Source organism: Salmo salar, chromosome 26 (genome assembly GCF_965601325.2).
Source record: "Salmo salar chromosome 26, fSalSal1, whole genome shotgun sequence".
Taxonomy (NCBI): domain Eukaryota; kingdom Metazoa; phylum Chordata; class Actinopteri; order Salmoniformes; family Salmonidae; genus Salmo; species Salmo salar.
In genome coordinates, this window is record NC_138316.1 from 11,848,924 (window position 1) to 11,873,271 (window position 24,348).

General features: G+C 45.3%; 1 protein-coding gene across 2 annotated transcripts in view; it reads left to right on the top strand.

The window, feature by feature from the left end:
• LOC106587167 (neural-cadherin) overlaps window positions 1-24,348 on the top strand; it is a 213,223-nt gene that overhangs the window by 125,553 nt on the left and 63,322 nt on the right. For both annotated transcript variants that reach the window (XM_045708388.2, XM_082969408.1), the window contains exons 10-20: window positions 232-402; window positions 852-1,024; window positions 1,627-1,794; window positions 3,103-3,352; window positions 4,427-4,554; window positions 8,127-8,313; window positions 9,900-10,043; window positions 11,744-12,027; window positions 12,976-14,590; window positions 15,293-15,386; window positions 16,460-16,644. In XM_045708388.2, coding sequence (XP_045564344.2) covers window positions 232-402; window positions 852-1,024; window positions 1,627-1,794; window positions 3,103-3,352; window positions 4,427-4,554; window positions 8,127-8,313; window positions 9,900-10,043; window positions 11,744-12,027; window positions 12,976-14,590; window positions 15,293-15,386; window positions 16,460-16,644 — 3,399 coding nt within the window. The remainder of the gene's footprint in view (window positions 1-231; window positions 403-851; window positions 1,025-1,626; window positions 1,795-3,102; window positions 3,353-4,426; window positions 4,555-8,126; window positions 8,314-9,899; window positions 10,044-11,743; window positions 12,028-12,975; window positions 14,591-15,292; window positions 15,387-16,459; window positions 16,645-24,348) is intronic.

Sequence of the window (24,348 nt, forward strand, 5' to 3'; positions counted from 1 at the left end):
CACATCCATTACAGTGTACGCACGTCCTTCATTAGTTTATTGAGATCTGTAGTTACACATCATTACATTTGCTAACATGATACATCAGATTCATTCAGTGGCATAGCGAAGACGAAATTGTATAAATAGTAGCCTACACCAAGGCAGTAATAAGATTTGAGAAAAATGTTTTGTGTCCAGTCTGCCTTTGTCCTTTGCCATAGCAACCACTATATAACACTGTTCCCCCAGGTGTGATAGTGACGTCCAGGAAGTTTGACCGCGAGCGACAGCGGGAGTACGCGGTGACGGTGACCGCTACGGACCAGGCAGCAGACCCCCTCATAGGGATCTGTCAACTCAACATCCTCATTCTCGACGAGAACGACAACAGCCCCAAGTTTGAGAACCTACGCTACGAGTGTGAGTGCTGGGGATCACACCCACCCACACACCCACACACACACACACCCACCCACCGACATACACACACACACACACCCACCCACCCACACACACACACACACCCACCCACCCACCCACCGACATACACACACACACACACACACACACCTACACACACACCTGCACGCACACCCACGCACGCACGCACACATGCGCACACACACGCCCACCACACACACACACACACACACACACACACACACACACACACACACACACACACACACACACACACACACGCACGCACATAATCTAGTCCTACTACTGATCATGTCATGTCTCCCTTGTTATTGGTTCATTGACAACATCACATCTGTGTTGTTCTCGCCAAGACATAGTTTAATCAGCAGAGCTAATGCTCATCATTTTTTCAACCAATTGAATATGACGTGTTGTCTTCACCGCAGACTTCCTTCGGGAGGACACAATGATTGGCACCAGTTTCCTGCGTGTGGCGGCCCACGACGATGACTACAGCACCAATGCCGCCGTCACCTACTCCATGTCTAAAGAACACCCAGAGTACCTGAGGGTAAACCCCCTAACCGGCTGGGTCTACGTCAACCAGCCCATCTCACAGGTCAGGAACACAACCCTAACCCCTAACCCCTAACACAACCACATAACCCATCTCAGCTGTACGTTAAGTCGTCCAGCTCCAGGTTTCATTGGTTGAGGTGAGGACTCGTTACGGAGAATAATTCCAGCTTCAGCGAGAGTTTCGAGGAAGTTTAATAGTTCTTTGAAATAGTCTTTATAAAGCCAGCACGTATCTAACAAGCTAATGTTTGAGAGCTTTTTAAGCCGTTTTCTTCTTTCTTCTTCGCTGGGTAGTCTGTAAATGTGTTAACACGAGGAGGTGTTATTATGAGTCCTCCTAGGGAAGCTGTTGCTATGACTACAGAGTTCCTCTGTCAGCAGAACGCTGTTGGGTAGCATTCTGTCAGTCATCAGTGATGAGACAGGGTCATTTACGTTCACCCGTGGGCCAAATACAACCAGCATGTGTCCCTGCCCCTGTGACACTCCCTGACCTCTCGCTGTAATCTGATCTACACGATCACAGAGAGGGCTTATGTTTCATTACTTCTCTAGCTGTCCTGCCTCTTCACCCCAGTCTAAACTGCTATTATTTCAGTCAGCATGTGTCATGTAACAGCTATGTTGTTGCTATGACTACAGAGGACCTACATCACCCGGGAGATAGTTGCCACGGACGGGGGGAACCGGAGCAGTTCGGTGGAGCTGTCCGTCACCATCACCAACGTGAAGAACCAGCCTCCGCAGTGGGACAGGGACAGCTATGACGTGGTCATCCCAGAGAATACCGTCAGGGACACACCCATTGTGGTAAGGATGGGACCGGGACAAACGGGCTACGTCCCAAATGGTATTCTGTTCCCTATGTGGTGCACTACAGGGCTCTGGTCAAAAGTAATGCACCAAATAGGGAATAGGGTGCCATTTGGGATGCAGGGTACTGTGTGGGTGGGATGTGGGGAGAAGTAGATGAAGTCGTGTTTTATCATACACATGGGGCTATATGCCCTGGGGGAGGTAGAGGGACATAGGGGTTATCTTAGGGCAGAGTTGAACATAAATCACAATGGAATTAGGATGAGTATGGCAAATTAGGATGAGTATGGCAGATGTAACCTGAAACAAGTATTCTGAGGTACATGGGGTTAGAGAAAGGTGAGTTAAGGGGAGGTCGGGACATGATGACACACAGTAGGATAGGTACATATTACAGAATTGGGGCTGGTAACTTGAGAGAGGTATTTTGAGCTGTGAACCAGTATTTTTCCCAGGGCTTCAAAGCAAATAAAAGCATTATGGAGTAGACTTGTTTGATCTAACATTAAAGCTGTTTCTTTACAGCTCTTACTTTACTGTACTGTACAAACACCCCAACGCTGAATGACACTAGCTGCATTTACCATGTCTCTGCAGTAATGCACAGTAATGCACAGTAATGCACAGTAATGCACAGTAATGCACAGTAATGCGTATTATGACGTACTGTATGGACACCAAGCTATTATAGTCTACGGCAAAGACGAGAGTAGATAATTCCCTCAGGGCTCAACCTCCATCCCTACTCTCCCATCCTCCCTCTCTCCGGCGCTTGCTGTGTCCTGGGATAGTCCTACATCCTCATGGCAACTTACACCAGGCAACACCCCCCTCCCTCTGTTCCCCCTCTCCCTACCCATGTCCAGACTCATCCTCCATCGCCTCTATTTTAAGCCAACCGCTTCATTACTTCTACGAGCCAGGCTCTGGCAATCACGAGCCCTGGATAATTCATAGGCATTTGCTTTTATTTTTTTAACTAAAGCATTGAAAATGAATTTGCTGAATTTCCTCTGTATCATTTATAAGCTATTAAGGCTATTAAAAATGCAGATTAATATTTCACTTAGAGTGATCGAGAGAGAGAGAAGGTTTCCTTTGAAGTTCTAAGTGATAAGCAAGATAAATATTGAAGATTTAATGGGCCACAGTCGGTTGTAGTTGATCTGTAGAGCTGCTTGTTTTGCAGGCGTCCTCGCCTAAAGCCTAAAGCTGAGTAGAGGGTACAGGCAGTCACAGAGGTGTGAATTGACTGCTAGTGTCCTCAGTTTCCCCTGGCTCGGTCTCCTCTCTGTACCCCAGACTATCAAGGCCACCTCTCCACTGGGGGACCCTAGAGTGACCTATAACCTGGAGGATGGGATGGTGCCGGAGACCAACATGCCTGTACGCTTCTATCTGACCCCTAACCGTGAGGACGGCTCTGCCTCCATCCTGGTGGCTGAGCCGCTGGACTACGAGACCACCAGGAACTTCATACTGAGGGTCCGGGCTCAGAATGTGGCTGCAGTCCCCCTGGCAGCCTTCACTACGGTCTATCTTAATATCACAGGTAAGACAGATCAGTGCAACCTGCTCATATAACAACCCATAATACTTAACTATCCTTTTTACTTCCATCCCAGCAGTCTTGACTCAACAATGGCTGTATACAAACACCTCTCTCTCTCTCTCTCTCTCTCGCTCTGTCGCTCTTTCTCTCTCTCATCCAGACTCTCTCTCCTCCAGACTAACCCCAGAAAGTATGATGTACTGGGCTTCAATCTCTTTATTAAAATCGAGTTGATTTCCAGCCTACCGGTCCAATCCGAGCTTAATTTCCCATTACCATGGCAGTTATTACTGCAGTTCAGTCCACCCCTGACCCTCTGTCCCAAAATAGCTCTCATTCCCACCGTAGCCCAGCTCGAGACTCCCTCCTGTTATCCTCCCACTTCCCTCTAACCAGACTCCATCTCCCCCCTCTATCATTCATGAGAGTTAGTCTTAAACCAGAGAGACATAATTAATCTGGCTAGACTCTCCTCACTCCTTCACCTCTCCTTCTCCTCTCCCTTATCTGTCTCAATAAGTGAGCCTTCAGTCTTCTCCAGAGGATGGAGCGAGTACTACGGAGGCAGGGAGGACTGGAAAGGAGGAAGGGAGACGGGGAGGAAAGGGTTGTAATGGATTTAAGGCCCATGTTTAATTCATAGATTAAGACATTTGCTGAATAAAGTAAAACATGGAAGTGCATGGTAACTCTGAATGCATCCGAGCCGTATAGTTCTCTATAGTATCTAAGAAAGAGGTAATTGAGTTAAATAGACAAACGACTCTAACAAGCTGTTTTGTATTATTTGTCTGTGGAAATGGTTGAATGGTGAAAAACAGAGAGAGAGCTCTCGACTGTCACAAAGAGGTCTTTGAAATTGTTCAATACACCTCCAGGAGTTTCCAAGGTCTCATTAATCTCTGTCAACAAATGTTTAGCCACAAAGACTATGGGACGCAGAATGGAGTCTGCTGCCACTCTGTTTTTACAGCCTGCTGCGTGAAAGACACTCTGCTCCTTATAAAAACCCTTTTCACTGAGAAAATGCTGAGCCAAATGATGACGGATAATGCTGGTGTTTTTCTCTGCTAGACGTGAACGACAATGTTCCCTTCTTCACCTCGTCCATCTACGAGGCGTCGGTCACAGAGGGGGCGGAGGTGGGGACGTTTGTCACGCAGGTGTCATCCAATGACCTGGACCTGGGACTCAACGGAAAGGTGACGGAACGCTTTGGAATAATGGAAATACAAACAACAATCCTGTATCGGCACTCTGAGACATTTTGTGAATGCAGGTCATGGTTGTTAGCAATTTCTCAGAAAAGCTGGAGTATTTGTAGTACTCCAGGCCTAGTGTTGTCGACCACAGTTTTAACTTTAAATCCATGTGAACAACCCACCACTACTGTATGTAACTGGATAAGAGTTGAAACCACTCAACTGTAAACCCACAGTAGCAATTCCCCTTTTAATTTCACCTTGGAGTCTTATATACCGAAGGTAGAAAATGGAAAAACCCATCTTTAGTCTATAGTTCTGTAGTATAGTGTTCCTTTACAAGGGTCTGCTTCCTGTAGCCTGGCCATGAAATCTGTACTGCGATTCGGCTTCCTGTGCCGAGAGCAACACAGCGTATAAAACGTACAATGCAGCACGTCACACATACTGAACCTCCCCCCTTTTCCCGCAGTTAAATGACCTAGTGGCCTCATGGGTGGAACGTTATTCATATTTTTCATAATTTCATAATTAATAAACGTTATATTTCTTTAACCGACGGAAATCCGCTGTTTCTACGTCCAACGGCTTTGTTACATTTCAGTCGTCTGTGATGAATCTAAAGTGTCATATTGGGATGCAAAATCAAAGTTGAATCCATTTCAACTCTATAAGTGACACGGTACAGGCGTCTCCAGAGCCATGTACTGTATGTGAGATGTATACTTCTTTTTCAAAGTGATTTGTTTAAGACTACCAATAAACACTCTGTGTGACCCTGATTTAGCCCACTGCAGTAAAAGATTATTAAGGACGCAAGTGTTGAGAAGACACACACGTGCGCGCGCACGCTCGCACACGCGCAAACAGAAGGGTACGCTTGGGCGCACACGTTCTCACACGCATGCATACACACGCACTCACACTCACAGCATTGTCTGCGTTTCCTGCTGCTTTTATGTGTATCTCTTTCTTGATCTCTGTCTTGCTCTCAATAGACACACGATCATATATACACACACACACACACAAACAGTATGGGTAGTCTGCTCATAATTGAATTCCCAGTACGAGGACACCATGGCTATTGGCACAGGGGTACATAAAATGTACTTGGTTCTTTGCAGGCAGTGTCCTTGGCTGCTGAATTGCTTGCGCTCGCCGAGGCAGGCTGAATCATAGATGCCATGCAGGCCCACATTTAGATAATGAGTATCATTGGTGGGCATGAATATGAAAGAAAAAAATCATTCACAGCTGTTTAGTTTTGGGATTTAAATTTTTTTTTTTTTTTACAAATAACTTGACCCCCACAACCTTTTTATTACAGCATTACATTTAATTCAGCCTTTAATTTTTGCTCTTCCCCTGTATTCATTTTCTGACCCACGCCGTCCTCTCTCTCAATGAATTTTGCTGAATAACTTCCTGCGGCTGTTGAATGCCATTCATAGCTCGTCGACACAGCTTTTATTCAGTTTGAATATTAACATTAAGTTCATTCTTTGTTGGTGAATAGACATCAGGCTCCTGTTTTAAACCGAATTATAACGGCGTAGCTTTGTTTTAACGATATATACTGCTCAAAAAAATGAAGGGAACACTTAAACAACACAATGTAACTCCAAGTCAATCACACTTCTGTGAAATCAAACTGTCCACTTAGGAAGCAACACTGATTGACAATACATTTCACATGCTGTTGTGCAAATGGAATAGACAACAGGTGAAAATTATAGGAAATTAGCAAGACACCCCCAATAAAGGAGTGGTTCTGCAGGTGGTAACCACAGACCACATCTCAGTTCCTATGCTTCCTGGCTGATGTTTTGGTCACTTTTGAATGCTGGCGGTGCTTTCACTCTAGTGGTAGCATGAGACGGAGTCTACAACCCACACAAGTGGCTCAGGTAGTGCAGCTCATCCAGGATGGCACATCAATGCGAGCTGTGGCAAGAAGGTTTGCCGTGTCTGTCAGCGTAGTGTCCAGAGCATGGAGCCGCTACCAGGAGACAGGCCAGTACATCAGGAGACGTGGAGGAGGCCGTAGGAGGGCAATAACCCAGCAGCAGGACCGCTACCTCCGCCTTTGTGCAAGGAGGAGCAAGAGGAGCACTGCCAGAGCCCTGTAAAATGACCTCCAGAAGGCCACAAATGTGCATGTGTCTGCTCAAATGGTTAGAAACAGACTCCATGAGGGTGGTATGAGTGCCCGACGTCCACAGGTGGGGGTTGTGCTTACAGCCCAACACCGTGCAGGACGTTTGGCATTTTCCAGAGAACACCAAGATTGGCAAATTCGCCACTGGCGCCCTGTGCTCTTCACAGATGAAAGCAGGTTCACACTGAGCACATGTGACAGACGTGACAGAGTCTGGAGACGCCGTGGAGAACGTTCTGCTGCCTGCAACATCCTCCAGCATGACCGTTTTGGCGGTGGGTCAGTCATGGTGTGGGGTGGCATTTCTTTGGGGGGCCGCACAGCCCTCCATGTGCTCGCCAGAGGTAGCCTGACTGCCATTAGGTACCGAGATGAGATCCTCAGACCCCTTGTGAGACCATATGCTGGTGCGGTTGGCCCTGGGTTCCTCCTAATGCAAGACCATGCTAGACCTCATGTGGCTGGAGTGTGTCAGCAGTTCCTGCAAGAGGAAGGCATTGATGCTATGGACTGGCCCGCCCGTTCCCCAGACCTGAATCCAATTGAGCACATCTGGGACATCATGTCTAGCTCCATCCACCAACGCCACGTTGCACCACAGACTGTCCAGGAGTTGGCGGATGCTTTAGTCCAGGTCTGGGAGGAGATCCCTCAGGAGACCATCCGCCACCTCATCAGGAGCATGCCCAGGCGTTGTAGGGAGGTCATACAGGGCACGTGGAGGCCACACACACTACTGAGCCTCATTTTGACTTGTTTTAAGGACATTACATCAAAGTTGGATCAGCCTGTAGTGTGGTTTTCCACTTTAATTTTGAGTGTGACTCCAAATCCAGACCTCCATGGGTTGATAAATTGGATTTCCATTGATTATTTTTGCGTGATTTTGTTGTCAGCACATTCAACTATGTAAAGATAAAAGTATTTAATAAGATTATTTCATTCATTCAGATCTAGGATGTGTTATTTTAGTGTTCCCTTTATTTTTTTGAGCAGTGTACAACAAAAATTGTCAGAGAGTCACATGTGGTTGGGGTCACATCCAGCCCAATTGAGAGATAAATGAATCATATGCATGGGGTGTTAGACTATTATTAGAGACTCCGCTGTTTGACTAAAACTATTATTCCTCTCTCCCCCTGTCTCACTCACCTATCTTTGGTAATCCTTACTCTGTATCTCTGTCTTCCTTGTCTCTCTCTCGTCCATCCTTTCTTACTCATCCCTCGTGTATCTCCGACATCCTTTCCTCTCTTTCCTCTCTTACACCATTCATATCCTTCACCTTCTCCATGCCACTCTCTTTTAACCTCATCCTTCATTCTCTTCTACCCTGGCCTCCTGCTCTCCCTCCACTTCTTCCTCCTCCCCTCTCTCTCTCTCTCTCTCTCTCTCTGTCTGTCTGTCTCAGATCTCCTTCTCCCTGCTGAACGACCGCAGTGGGGACTACCAGTACTTCCGGATTGATCCTGAGCTGGGCTCCATCTACACAGAGGCCGTGTTTGACCGTGAGACCAAAGGCTCCTACCTGCTGGAGGTCAAGTCAGTGGACGGCTGGGAGTCAGCCCGACCTGGGAAACATGGACAGCCCAACTCAGGTGAGACCAGCTCAGATCATCTCGTCAGCTCAACAGGGCTGGAGGATGTTGGAGGACGAGAGAGAGAACAGCAATGCATGCAGTATGCACACAGTAGCACGCCTTATCAAATTGTGACGACATAGGAACACAACGTGTGCATTGTCTGAGTACATTTCAATACATTTGAAAATGCCCCCCCCCCCCCCCCCCCCCGTTTGCCCGACAGGCCTTGGTACAACAGTAGGAGGGCTGGGGTTTGGATGGCAGTCTCAAGGCGTCATTTAAGTTTGAGCTGCGGCTTGTCTCTCTGGTGGGGAGGGATCCTCTCTCTCTACACCAGATGGGCTCATCCATCCCCAGAGGGGACTCTCACCCGCTGATGAACAACCAGACAGGGTCTTATGGAGAATGTATTTTTCATTCATATTATCATAGATGATTCAAAGATGCTCTCAGTCGGCTTCGCCCTATATGACATTTCTGACAGCGTAAACACCACTTAAATATTAAAAAGGCCAGGGAGTAAAAAAAGATGATCTGTGTGATTTTGCAGTGCTATAAATATTAGATGAGGATGATATAAAGAGAAGTGGAGACCAGGGGCTTCAGAGTGATGGAGACTCCTCCCAGAACACTGCTCTGTTGCTTAGCATGTAGAATGAGTCTCTATAGGGCCCTCAACCCTCCATCCCTCACTATCCCTCCTCTCTCCCTCCCAGCAACAGGCACCTACATCCTGTCTTATACAACATACTGACATGGTGGTGGGAATCATGGAGGGGAAAAACACATTTGCACATGCAAGCACACACACACACACACACACGTTCTCAATTTCTAATCTCTCTCTCCCTCTCACTCGACTAAAGAGTATACTGAATGGAATTGGAGGAGCCCAGGGATAGGGCGATGGTGTAATCGATGACAGCAGTATTGAAGAAGGGTTGTAAACACCACCTTGATGCAATAGCAGTGTTGACGGGGAAAGAGCAATCTGTCACGGTATTGACACTGCGTACTTTCCACGCTTCTCTCTGTGTGTGTCTGGAACACAGAAGATGAGGAGACACACCGATTGACGATGGCTGTGTCTGCCCAACAGATATGTCCTCCTTCTCCTCTCCTCTGACAGACTCAGAAAGGTGTAAAAGGTTGGAGGTTGTGGCTTGTTTCGCTGCTAGGCTGCATTATCTCTGTGTTAAACTGCAAGCTATCTTTGCAACCAGCTTACATAATTGATCTTATCTTGAAGAGTGTATTGCAAATTATGTTCCCTTTCATACTCATATCAAAGGGAGCATATTATATTGGCATGGGGAAAGGGAGCATATTATACTGGCCACCCCCCCTCCTTCCCTCAAGGGGCTCTTTTCACATCTGCCTACGGATTGCTTCAGAAAGAAAAGAGTCAGACGGAGAGAGAGGGAGAGCAAGATGGAGAGATGTGAGAAATAATAGCGGGTGAAGATAGGAGGATGGAGGGAGAAATAGAGGGATAAAGAAGAGAGAGGGAAAGAGGGGGGGAGGATATGTTCAGTTTGACAGAATAAGAGCGGGCCTGGCGTTTAATCTCTCACTCCGTGCTCTCTCTCTCCTTCCTTCAGACACGGCGTACGTGAGGGTTTTCATCAGCGATGTGAACGACAACAAGCCTGTCTTTGCTCAGACGGTGTATGAAGTCGACGTGGATGAGGATGCAGACGTGGGCTTTGCCATCCTAACTGTCAGCGCTAATGACGAGGATGAAGGTACGTGGTGGAGAGGGAGAAAATAAGCCACTTCCCTGTCATACTCACTCTCCCTGCGCTCAGTGAACGTGTGAGAGGTTACGAGGGCTCTCCATCTCTGCTCAGGTCATGACCCTGAAGAAAACACAGTACGGTTGAGATGCCCTATTTTTATAAAGTATGTTTCACATCGATTTCATGTTATGAATTGTTGCTGTGTCATATTACTTGTCAAGGTACTGCAGTGTATACAGAATATAAATCAGAATGTACATTTTTCATACAAACTTCACAAGTCTCCGTATGGCTTCCCCATAGCTCAGAAAGGACATCCTTAACATCCTAATAGGCTCATCAAATCACAGGCCAGGGACTGCACACATGCAGCACACAGCAACTCTACTCTCTCTCTTTCCTGCAGCGAGCGCTATAATGACTCTCATCCTACAGGCACCATCCGTACCCCTCTCCCATCCATCTCATCCTATACTAACACACTGCCTGTTATTCACCTGACTCACCCTCATTCAGCCGGCTCTAGCTCACACGACCCGCTACAACAAATCCATTGTGAAGCATATCATCTCCTTTGGTGCTGCGGCAGCTAGCTATTGCGGTGAGGGCTCTTTATCAGTCCGCTACGGGAATAGGAGAGGAGGGGAGAAGGGGGGGGGGCATAGCTCCATATTATCAGACATTTATCATGTCGGAACGGGTAGGCCTGTGGAGCGGCAACCACCTCTCTGTGATGAATGGGCTCGGGCTGCGCCACCAGCTCCATCTCTGCAATCTCAACACACAGTGCCACTCGTGAGAGGACAGTCTCCGGGCCACTTTGGGTAATAAAGCACACATGCGGGGCCAGCTATGCTGATGTCCCGACACCCCCCGAGCAGATTATCACCACCCAGGGAGCTAGGGAACTAGGAACACAGAGAAAGAGAGAGAACAGAGTGGGAGAGACAGAGAGACAGTGAGGTCTTTCTCCTTTACTGTGCTGATAAGAGTTCATGGAAGTGGAAGTAGATTAGTTCTTTTTGTTCTCCTCCTGTCAGCATAACAACTTATAGCCAGGGAAAGTGGGAAGTTTTTTTTTTTTTTTTACACGTACAAGTGGGAATAGGATTTCTCTTGTGTTTGTTTCTTCATTTTGTTTGTTTGCACTGCGTTGCTCGCTCTGTGCATGCATGGTCTCCACTGGGATTTGAACTCAGCACTTTGAAGGGGGAGAGGAAGCTCAAATGAAAACATATCTATTCACAAGTCATTCTAATGTTTCATTAGCACTGCCAACACAACAAAATACTCAGGATTAGGGATTAGTCCTCTGCTCTGTTCTGGCGTCCTCACTTTCATGTTGCAAATAAGCTATGAATCTTTTGTGTCTTTGGAGATTCCTCCATTCTCCCTCTCCTGAGTTGTAATTTATTGAATCTGTTTGAGATTCCAAAGAGTCTCCTCTCAATAATTGGATTCCGTATAGAACTTGCTGATCAGCTAATAGACCTTAGTACAATTGCTTTGTGAAGCAAAAAAACAAAACTAAAAATCCTAAAATGTTAAGCAGACCTAATACCTGGATTCAGTCCGATTTCATTTGAAAAACGAAAGTTTGATTCCTGAAAATGTTACCTATATATGTTAAATGACGTGTATGTGATGCTCATGGTGTCCCACTCTGCTTACTACATATATCTCGGTCACCACATTGTTCTGTTTAGGCGCCAATGCGAAGCTACGCTACCAGATCACGTCTGGCAACACTGGCGGTGTTTTTGATGTGGAACCCGAGGTGGGCACCATCTTCATCGCTCAGCCTCTGGACTACGAGCGGAACAAGGGCTACAAGCTGCTGGTGCTGGCGTCGGACGGGAAGTGGGAGGACTATGCGGATGTGATGGTCAACGTGGTCAACAAGAACGACGAGGCGCCGGTGTTCACGGTCAACGAGTACTATGGTTCTGTGACTGAAGAGCTGGATGGATCGCCGGTGTTCGTGCTTCAGGTACGTTTGAAACGCTCATTGAGTCATGCGGTAACTTTATTTGTCACATTATTATGACTGCAGATACAAATGATCTCTTAAGTCATCACACGTGTATTAGTAGAAAATGAGGGAGAATAGTATGATATACAGTATCAGATGTCTAAAATCTCGTGAGAGTATTTTGTCATCAACTCAACCGTGTTATAGAGCGATATCTATCTGTCAATGTGAAAGACTGAGGTTTTGATGTGTATCTTACATTTTCTCTCAGTAATCATTTTAGTGCTTTTCCATCAGTATCTGAAGAGCTTGAAATTTTAACGTTCGATCTGCATTTTTGTCAAAACCGAGTTACAGGCATAGCCTTGTTTTGTAAAATATTCTGTACCTACTGCATACCCCAATTCAAGAAAACAAGATAACAATTATTCCAGCAAATTTTCTCAGAATAATAGAACCTTAGAATTCCAAGGTTCTGTCATTCAGAATGGGAGTCATTGTGCGCCAGGAGGTTACAGACACTCTATTACCCAAGCCTTTATGACTGAATTGCATGAGATGACATCATGCTGTTTTTCATTCCAACATCCCTGTTTTATAAGATTCTTCAGATGGGACGTCTGGTAGTAGCTTTTTTCCCCTCACCGCTCCATAGTAGCTCATTGGTTTCATTTCACCTACAGTACCTGACGCTCTGCAATTCTCATGGTAGATTTAAACATGTTGCTCTGCCTGGGGATTGATTGGGGCTGAGGTCAGGAGAGTGAAAGTTGTGCATGTAGCCGATAAACTAGAGTTGATCACTGTGCAGAGCAGGTAGGTGTGAAGTTAACACTTCAACCAACCTGATGGATGACACCAAGTCAGGAAGCTTCAATAATTAAACAGTGCTGAACTCCATTAAAAAAAAGTTGGCGTGCTGCAGATTAAAAAGCTTCACCGAGCACATTCCCTTTGATGTTGTAGGTAACTGCTACTGACCCAGATAAGGATGCTGACCAGGAGGCCCTGCGGTACTCCCTCCATGGCCAGGGAGCCGAGAGCGAGTTCATTATTGATGAGGTGACAGGGAAGATTTACGCTCAGAGGACTCTGAACCGGGAGGAGCGGGCCGTGTGGAGGTTTGTGGTCCTGGCCACAGATGAAGGCGGCGAGGGTCTGACCGGATTCACTGACATCATCATCAACGTGTGGGACATCAACGACAACGCGCCCATCTTCACCTGTGCCCCCGATTGTCATGGCAACGTGCCGGAGAACTCTGTCCCCGGAACCTCTGTTATGGAGATGACGGCCACCGACCTGGACGACTCGGCCGTGGGCCAGAATGCCGTGCTCTCCTACAGGATTGTGGGTGATACGGGTACAGGTGGCAGTGGCTCTGACATGTTCAGCATTAACCCGTCCACGGGCACCATCTCGGTGGCAATGAGTGGCCTAGACCGGGAACAGGCAGAGGCCTACCTGCTGGTGGTGGAGGCCAGGGATGGGGGTGGCATGGTGGGCACGGGTACCGCCACCATCAGGGTGACAGACGTGAACGACCACGCACCCAGGTTCACAGAGCGGTCCTGCCTGGCCAGGGTTCCTGAGAGCAGTGAGCCCAGCGCAGTGGTGCTGGAGATGTCTGCTGAGGACTGGGACACAGGAGAGAACGCCCAGCTCACCTTCAGTGTGGTGGCAGGAGACCCAGAGCAGAAGTTCTCCATGGTGAGCCACCGGCAGGAGCAGCGTGGCACCCTGAGACTGAAGAAGAGGCTGGACTACGAGAGGCCCAGTGAGCAGCGCTTCAACCTCACCCTGAAGGTCGAAGACCTGGACTTCTCAAGCTTCATCCACTGTGTCATAGAGGTAGAGGACTGTAATGACCACGCACCCATCTTCATCGCGCTCTCCCAGCCGCCGGCGCCCCTGCCCGAGGACGTGCCCGTGGGCAGCAGTGTGGCCAGGCTGACGGCCAGCGACTCTGACTCAGGCCAAAACAAGGAGATCACCTACAGAATCCTCCAGGAGTCAGACATTCTGGGCCAGTTCTCTGTAGACCAGACTGGTCTAGTCACTGTGACCAGCGCTCTGGACAGAGAGACAGCAGCGCAGCACCACCTGGTCATCCTGGCTACTGACCACGGCTCTCCGGCCTTGACGGGCAGCACCGTCATTCAGCTGACACTGCTGGACGTCAACGACAACGGGCCGGAGTTTGAGGCAACGTACGCCCCAGTGGTGTGGGAGAACGTCGCTGGTCCCCAGCTGGTCAGACTCAACCAGACTTCCACACTGCTGCGGGCCGTAGACCGAGACTCAGCGGAGAACGGATCTCCATTCTACTTCAGCCTTCCCTTAGAGCTAAACCACAGCAACGACTTCTACCTGCAGGATAACGGAAACGGCACGGCCACCATCACAGCCCTGAGGGCCTTCGACCGGGAGAGGCAGAAAGAGTTCCACCTGCAGATCGTCATGAGTGACAGCGGCCATCCACCCAAGACGGTCACCAACACTCTGACCATCACCATAGGAGACGAGAACGACCATGCTCACCAGGCGGGAGAGAAGGAGATTTTTGTCAACAGTCACAGAGGTGAGATCACTGCCGTCATCAATACACTATAATGCATGTATTCATGAATAGCACAGCAATGAGAGAACAAATTCACAAAGCAATATATGGACGAGGAGCAAATCGTCTGACCCCCAGTCTGACCTTTTCCAAGGCTTGAAGGTTTTGCTCCAACAGGGAGTTTCTGAAAAGAATCTATGTCTCTCTTGTTGTTCTGGAGCCTTTTGTAGGAGCGAGCAATTAGGTATAGCTGATTCTCTTTTCTCCTCTTCGGGGTTGACTATCTATTCCAGGTGTATTTCTCTCCTTTCACAAAATGAGTCAATACATCACGTTCCTCTTGTTGAAGTGCAATGGAAAGTTACTGGTCGTATGTGTTGACTAGTTTCTTTCAGACACATTTTTCTTGTTGCCTTGCGGTGATTATGATGGCCTTTCTCTCTACATGCATTCATATGCAGCCTGCTGTTTTCAGAATACTTTAATGTCCATGTGAACAGTGCTCTTTTTGACGATACCCCTTCATGACACACACACACACACACACGCACACACGCACACACACACACACACACACACACCCCCCCCCACACACACACACACACACACACACCACACACACACACACACACACACACACACACACACACACACACACACACACACACACACACACACACAGAGACACACACCCTTGAGAAAATCAATGTTCTTTGCCGACAGGGAGGATGCCGACCACTGTCCTGGGGAAGGTCTACGCCCCGGATCCTGATGATTGGGACAACAAGACCTATGCCTTTGAGGGACATGTGCCCAAGTAAGACGTCTTTAGCTCTCTTCCTCTGTATTTCTCTCTTTCCCTCCCTCCGTCCCCCTCTCTCAACGCCCCATAAAACCTTGAGAGTGATGTCTCCCGACAGCCTCTCTGTCATCGATGTCGTGGACCTGCACCTGCGACGAAGGTGTGAGACGAGCAGAGCAGAGGAACCCTTTAGTGACAGGGTGTTTTTGAGACGGTTGCCTTGAGATCTCTGTGAAGGCTCAGCAGCTACAGTGGTGTTCAGAACATATCATACCATGTGACACCTTGACGGCCTCACATCCAGAAGCATGATGACAACCACTGCCACCTGCACTGCACTCACATACATGAACTCAGATTGACTGTAGCTTTCCTCCCAGAGAATCTGTTCTTTCAACACACATAGCTACAGTATGTTGTTGAATCGATACAGAGTTAATATTTAATCTAGCATCTCTCATCTTCACTCGAGTAGAGAAACTTCTGCATTACTCAATAGGGAAATGGTTGGAGTCCAGTTTACTAATTTTGACGCTTCATATAAAACATGGTTGGATTTGAAGATGATAAACCTGCTCATCTCAATGTCTCCTTCGCTATTTGATGTGCCTGGGATCTTACTTTGATTCCCAGTGTAATTAAACTTGAATGAGCTCAATTACAAAAGAAGTATGAAGTTATGGTCCACAAGGAGTTGCTTCCTCTAATCTTTTTTCTCTTTTCTCTTTTCTAATCTCCCCTTCCCTTCCCCTTCTTTCCTCTATCATCTCCTCCCTTCCTCCCTCCTCCCTCCCTCTCTATTCTCTCCTCCCCCATAATTTCCTCTTTTCTCTTGTTGTATCCTCTCTCTTTCTGCTGTCTTTTATCTATTCCTTCTTTAATTCTGCTGTTTTGAATCTTTGTGTCTTAATCTCCTCTCTCTGGTTCCCAAAGTCTCTCAGTCATTTCTTCTCTTTTATGTCAGCCCAGTATTCATTCACAGTGGTGTATCACCAAATCTATCTACAGATCCACCACAGGCTGCTCATTTTACATGCGATATATGAAGAATTGATGTTGCTGATGTGTTTTTTTTTATGCCTCCTCAGTTACTTCCTCCTGAACAAGCGGACGGGATTCCTGATCATTAAGGAGAATGCTCCCCCGGGCAGCTACGAGTTTCAGGTGCGCGTGTCAGACGGAGTGTGGCCAGACGCTGTCTCCGGAGTAATGGTGTATGTGAGGGAGCTGCGTGACGAGGCCATCTACAACTCTGGATCCCTCCGCCTGGCAGGTACAGTACAGTACACATGTCCTCTGAACCTTGACCTATGACCTGGGACCGAATTGTTTTATATTGTTTCATGTTGTCATATGACGATTATTTCTTATGTTTATAAGAATATATATTTTCAAGATACAATGTATGGGGTAGTAACAGTGGAAATGGGTAATTCTTGGAAATATGTAATTCTGAAATTGTAATTAGACAATGTTTTGCTTCCTCAGCACTTTCATGTCGGGTGTCAAGTATAGTCTGATACACTGCTTATGTGTGTGAAAATGAAATGTACTTTGGAAGACATGGTCTACGGCTGAGGGGATTTTATGATTTCTGAGCTATTTAAATGAAAAGAGAGAGGGAGGAATAGCGGAGGAAGTCACGGCTCATATAAGCTGATAAAAGGGATTTGCTTCAAATTCCAAAAACAGCAGCAGGCAAATGTATTCACACCAACCAGGAGCCTTTACATTACAGCTGGTGGTTATATACTGTGTAACATTATTTATTTAAAGGAAACTGGGTAAACAGGATGTTTTATAATATGCTACTGTAAGTGATGAAAATGGAACCAAAATCTCCCGTAATGATTGTTTGTTTGCTCTCTTCTTCAGCCCATTTAATCTACGGTAGAGCCGTCTGGTTTCGTAAAACTTCATAGCTGGGTATTTCGAGTGCGTCCTCTAAACGTCAACAATATCCACTGCATTTGGAGAGCTGTAGAGTGTGTATTGATTGGAATGGCTCATGCCATAAAAGGTCTGTTGAAGTTGAAAAATATGTCAACAACTGCGGTAGTGCTGAGGACTGAGCCAGAGTCAGATGCTCAACCTAGAGTTTAATTTCACTAACCCGATCAGTCCTGAGACCCCAGCAAAACTCGGTTCTTCATTTATCTGACTTATCTGCATGTGATATTATGTATTTATATTTATCCTCACAGTGTTTTACCATTTTCTTTTTAGGGAAACCAGGGATACACGTAGAACAATTTGACATAAACAGTTGCATTCATGAGTTTATTGACAGCATTTTTTTATAATAATAAAACCAATAAGGTCCGCCGAATCAAAAAAACAGATCAAAATGAATTTAGATAAATACTGTAAGTACAGAAATTGTTTCCTCAGTGGGAAATGAATATTCAACTAGTCAGTTTCAACTGGGTGGAGTTTGGAGTTTGTGACAGCAGCTATGTGAGCTTATTACAGTATTATAGACACTATGTCCTGGGATGCCCTAGATTAAGCCCTTACCTTCTAACAGCTCTTGTGTAGCTTGTGAGCGTCATAGAGCAATGTGTGTGTTCGTGGGAGTCTCCGATTTTCATAGATCGCTTTTAGTAGTTTGTAGATTAAACCATTCAGACTCTACAGACGTTTTTATTAAAAGACCCGGCACCCGGGCCTCTTCGGGATCTACCCTTGTCTCACAAACACCGATCTAGCTCAACCGCCATTAATCCCACAGACTTGGTTGGTATCTACGGACGTAGAAGAAATAGGGGAATCCAATGGTACATACCCCGAAGTTTGTAGCTGAAACACACAATGTTTAAACGGGGTTAGAAGTCCAAAACTTGCGGTGTTAAAACTTTCGGTTAAATATACATTTGTAGACACAACCCAGAAAATGTTAAATGTCAACACCAAGACTAACCCCCAATCCAAATGCATTTGTAAACAGCAATTACCTGAAGAGAATTGGGATTGTGGAAGCCATTTTCAGGTTGTTTCACAAATAAAGCACTCTGTAAACATTCTCATGGATTCCAAGTCTGAGCTGTTATGAAAAATTCTACTTATAGTATTACTGATATAGCCTCGATGGCATTTTAAATTCCATTTCAAGAACAAATGTGGAAGGCAATAAGGACATGTACTGTTAAATCTTCTTCTGTGAGATTAAGGCTCTTTGTGGAAAACTCGCAGGAGAAATTGATTGAAAGTTGAAATGTGTGATAAATAGTGAATCCTTTAGACGCCCACACCAGTTCACATAAGCATATAAACTCAGCAAAAAAAGAAATGTCCCTTTTTCAGGACCCTGTCTTTCAAAGATAATTCGTAAAAATCGAAATAACTTCACAGATCTTCATTGTAAAGGGTTTAAACACTGTTTCCCATGCTTGTTCAATGAACCATAAACAATTAATGAACATGCAGCCGTGGAATGGTCGTTAAGACACTAACAGCTTACAGACGGTAGGCAATTAAGGTCACCGTTATGAAAACGTAGGACACTAAAGAGGCCTTTCTACTGACTCTGAAAAACACCAAAAGAAAGATGCCCAGGGTCCCTACTCATCTGCGTGAACATGCCTTAGGCTACAGGGAGATAGGACGGACAGGTGCTCGTCCTCGCAGTGGCAGACCACGTGTAACAACACCTGCACAGGATCGGTACATCCGAACATCACACCTGCGGGACAGGTACAGGATGGCAACAACATCTGCCTGAGTTACACCAGGAACGCACAATCCTTCCATCAGTGCTCAGACTGTCCGCAATAGGCTGAGAGAGGCTGGACTGAGGGCTTGTAGGCCTGTTGTAAGGCAGGTCCTCACCAGGCATCACCAGCAACAACGTCACCTATGGGAGCAAACCCACCATCGCTGGACCTGACAGGACTGGCAAAAAGTGCTCTTCACTGACGAGTCATGGTTTTGTCTCACCAGGGGAGAAGGTCGGATTTGCGTTTATCGTCGAAGGAATGAGTATTACACCGAGGCCTGTACTCTGGAGCGGGATCGATTTGGAGGTGGAGGGTCTGTCATGGTCTGGGGTGGTGTGTCACAGCATCATCGGACTGAGCTTGTTGTCATTGCAGGCAATCTCAACGCTCTGCGTTACAGAGAAGACATCCTCCTCCCTCATGTGGTACCCTTCCTGCAGGTTCATCCTGACATGACCCTCCAGCATGACAATGCCACCAGCCATACTGCTCGTTCTGTGCTTTATTTCCTGCAAGACAGGAATGTCAGTGTTCTGCCATGGCCAGTGAAGAGCCCGGATCTCAATCCCATTGAGCACGTCTGGGACCTGTTGGATCGGAGGGTGAGGGCTAGGGCCATTCCCCCCAGAAATGTCCGGCAACTTGCAGGTGCCTTGGTGGAAGAGTGGGGTGAAATCTCACAGCAAGAACTGGCAAATCTGGTGCAGTCCATGAGGAGGAGATGTACTGCAGTACTTAATGCAGCTGGTGGCCACACCAGATACTGACTGTTACTTTTCCTTTGATCAGGGACATATTATTCCATTTCTGTTAGTCACATGTCTGTGGAACTTGTTCAGTTTATGTCTCAGTTGTTGAATCTTGTTATGTTCATACAAATATTTACACATGTTAAGTTTGCTGAAAATAAACGCAGTTGACAATGAGAGGACGTTTCTTTTTGTGCTGAGTTTAGTACATCCTCAAAGAAACACACACACACACACACACACACACACACACACACACCACACACACACACACACAGCTCTTTTTTGTGAAATTTCAGGACTTTGTGGGGAGTAAAACATTTTGACCATTAAAAATCCTATTTTCCCTAACTCTTAACCTAACCCTAACATTAACCCTAACCTTAACCCCAAAAGCCCTAAGCTGAAACCTAACCCTAACCTTAGAATTACAATGGGCCAGTGCAATTCAAGGTAAACACCTCCATAAACAGACATACTACAAACCTAACCTTAAACCCTATCCCTAACCTTAACCCTAAAACAGTAAATATAACCCTTAATCTTAAAATAGCATTTTAACAAAATCAGGACATGAAAAAAGTCCAGACTTTTCAAACAATTTATTGTTTTCCTACCTTGTCAGGACATTCGAGTGAATTATTAGGACGTTAGGGTCCTGATAAGGAACGAAAACAAGTACACACACTCTCACTCTGTTTCGCTCTCTCTCTCAAATGCACAGCCTTCTGGGGAATGTAGTATGTTGAATAAAGAACTTTGAAACAGCTTGAATGTGTCCTTTTCTGATTGTGAGATTAGTTGTAAAAAGTTCAAAGTTGAATCCCTCTATCCCTCATTCCATTCCTCCCCCCATCCCTCCCTTCTGCCTAACTCTGCGCCCTACCTCACATGTTTGCATCTCTCTAAGGTCCTGCTTCAGGGGATCAATAAAAAGAGAAATTGGAAAAAATATCTTCAGTTCACCTCTGGGATTAACACCAATACTAACCTCTGAGTCTGTCTCAAGGTCCGATTGACCCAGTCAACTGAGACCCTCTACTCTGTCACCATCAGCGTGTCTGTCTGCTGACCTGACATGACAGGGGCATGCTAGTCTCTTTTAATGGAGGTAGTTTGTATTTACTGTCCCCTACGTATTTATTTGGACAGTGAAGCTAAAACTTTGAATTTGGCTCTGTCCTCCACCATTTTGGATTTGAGATCAAATGTTTTATATCAGGCAACAGTACAGAATGGCACCTTTTATTTGAGGGTATTTTCATACATATCTGTTGTACCATTTAGAAATCAATGCACTTTATGTATCTAGTCCCCCCATTTGAAGGTGTATAATTATTTTGACAAATTCACTTATATGGTATTAAATGTAGTCAAAAGTTTTGTATTTTAGTCCCAGATTCATAGCACACAATGACTACATCAAGCTTGTGACTCTACAAATGTGTTGGATGCATTTGCAGTTTGTTTTGGTTGTGTTTCTGGTTATGCTGTGCCCCAATAGAAATGAATGGTTAATAATGTATTGTGTCATTTTGGAGTCACTTTTATTGTAAATAAGAATATAATATGTTTCTGAGCACTTCTACATTAATGTGGATGCTACCATCATTATGGATCATAATGAATGAATCATGAATAATGATGAGTGAGAAAGTTACAGATTAAAGTCTCCAAAATGACACTACATTATTTACAATTCATTTCTATTGGGCACAACATAATCTGAAACGCAACCACAGCAAATTGAAAATGCATCCAACAAGTTTGTAGTCACAAGCTTGATGTAGTCATTGCATGCTAGGAATATGGGACAAAATACTAAACTATTGAGTAAATGTTATATACTATAAGTGAATTTGTCCAATGTAGCTGGTGGTGTGACTCCAGGTCCCTTTTTGGACACGGTTAAGGTGCTCTTTCATGACTGGATCAAATTGTGCCATCAGTTCAACCTCTTTGAGGAAATTTCCATTTGATGGAGAGTACAGTGTTTCTGTGTGTCCCCTTAGTGCCAGATTTCTAACTGCCAGAGACTGGACAATAGCAGTCAGATGTGTCAACACCTCTCTCCATCTTATCCTCTCAGCCTCCATAAGTGCCACCTCATGTTTATCAATTGTTTCCCCTTTTTTGATCCTCATTGACAGTTCTTTCCATGTTTTCATGCAGTTTTGGTGTTCTGGACTGCTGCCGTGCGAAGTCAGCAAAGACCTTGCATGTTTCCAGTCTGTCAGTCCTGAGTTTGCTAAATACATGTTCTTATTAGAAAAGAGTTTGCAGCAGAAGCAGAAGAGGCTGTTGTTTCTTTCAGAATACACCAACCAACTTCAACTGATTTTTTTCATCACTCATCAAGGTCTTCCTGAAATACTGGTGGTGGCAACTTCTTCCATCACTCTCATTCCTTGGGAAAACAAAGTTAGGTGGTACCTCACTTGGTCCTCTGCAAACTAGTTGTGTCCGAATTCTGTCAGTCAGAACTGAAGGCCAGTCAGCAGGATCTGTTGACAGTGGTTCATCCTCAGCAGCAGGATTTAGTGGGGATGCTGCTACAGGCATTTCTAATGGAGAGCACATGGGCATTAGTTTACACACGTTATTCACAGCGTTTATAGTGGTGGAACATCACACATACATACCCAGTAATAATAAAACCATCATTGTTACCTACAATATGGAAACCTAAAACTTTCCAAAATGGAAAGTAATTATTTTGTTTATGTTATGCAGGGATGCACACATAAAAACACGTGTGTGCACCCACACACACACGCACACACACGCACACACGTGCGCGTGCTCACAAACACACCTGAAGAATCATGCTGGGGAGAAGTAGAAGCAAATGGGTCTTCATCCTCAGATTTAGACAACATTTGTGAAGACACCTATGACGCTGAGGAGGTAGATGGCTCCTCGTCCTGAGGCTCAGAGATCAGTTCTGAAGAGGCCTGTATGGCTGAGGAGGTAGATGGCTCCTCGTCCTGGCCAGTGCCAGAGGGTGCTCCAAAATATTTCAGAAGTGCCCCTGAATTTGCTTTGAAATACAGTGTATGAGTCTGACACACTGACGCCCTAAATACATTATGCACAATTTATCAAACTTTCAGAATAGGAACCAAATGAACCATACAACACCCCAAAATATTGAATATATCACAAAAGATACAAAATATCAGCATAATAGACGTCTTTTAAGTTAGCCTACAGCATTGGAAATTCCCCTTACTGAGCTCAGGACCTAGTCAATACAATCACACATTTATGATGTCACCTCAATGAAACTTAACCAAATCCATAATGTGCTAGTTAGGTTGTAATCGGTTTGCTGCAGGCTACACACATTGTCATGATGAAACTGTGTGAAATGATATCCAATGTTATGTAAGCTAGTTGGACAGAAAATGAAATATTCTAATCCTATGTGTAATAGCATAGAAAGCAACATAGCAACATAGGCTAACAAACATAAGTGTCATACTAGCCTATTTTTTCTTTTACCTTTATTTAACTAGGCAAGTCAGTTAAGAACAAATTCTTATTTTCAATGACGGCCTCAGAACAGTAGGCTAACTGCCTTGTTCAGGGGAAGAACAACAGATTTGTAACTTGTCAGCTCAGGGATTTGAACTTGCAATCTTTTGGTTACTAGCCCAACACTCTAACCACTAGGCTACCCTGCCGGCCCAATTTTTTACATGCATAATATTATATTCATAAAGAGATGACATTGCTGCATACCTTTGTCTTTTGCGTGTTTCTCCTCTTCTTTCGTCTTTTTCCTAAACTGGGCCCCTGATGGCTTAGCCCTTTTCTTATCAATTTGTGTTGATTTGGCACTCGAGCATCAATATATTACCCATCCCTCAACACTGTCAACTAAGAGTCAAGACTAAACCAATTCACTTTGGTGGTGTGCAGACTGGTTTTATATTATTCTTAACAATTTCGCACAAACCAGAAAAAAATGCAACAATATGTCTGTGAAACTACAGTTGAAGTCAGAAGTTTACATACACTTAGGTTGGAGTCATTAAAACTCATTTTTCAACCACTCCACAAATTTCTTGTTAACAAACTATAGTTTTGGAAAGTCAGTGTGAACATCTACTTTGTGCATGACACAAGTCATTTTTCCAACAATTGTTATCAGACAGATTATTTCACTTATAATTCACTGTATCACAGTTCCAGTGGGTCAGAAGTTTACATACACTAAATTGACTGTGCCTTTAAACAGCTTGGAAAATTCCAGAAAATGATGTCATGGCTTTAGAAGCTTCTGACATCATTTGAGCCAATAGGAGGTGTACCTGTGGATGTATTTCAAGGCCTACCTTCAAACTCGGTGCCTCTTTGCTTGACATCATGGGAAAATCAAAAGAAATCAGCCAAGACCTTAGAAAGAAATTGTAGACCTCCATAACTCTGGTTCATCCTTGGGAGAAATTTCCAAATGTCTGAAGGTACCACATTCATCTGTACAAACAATAGCACGCAAGTATAAAC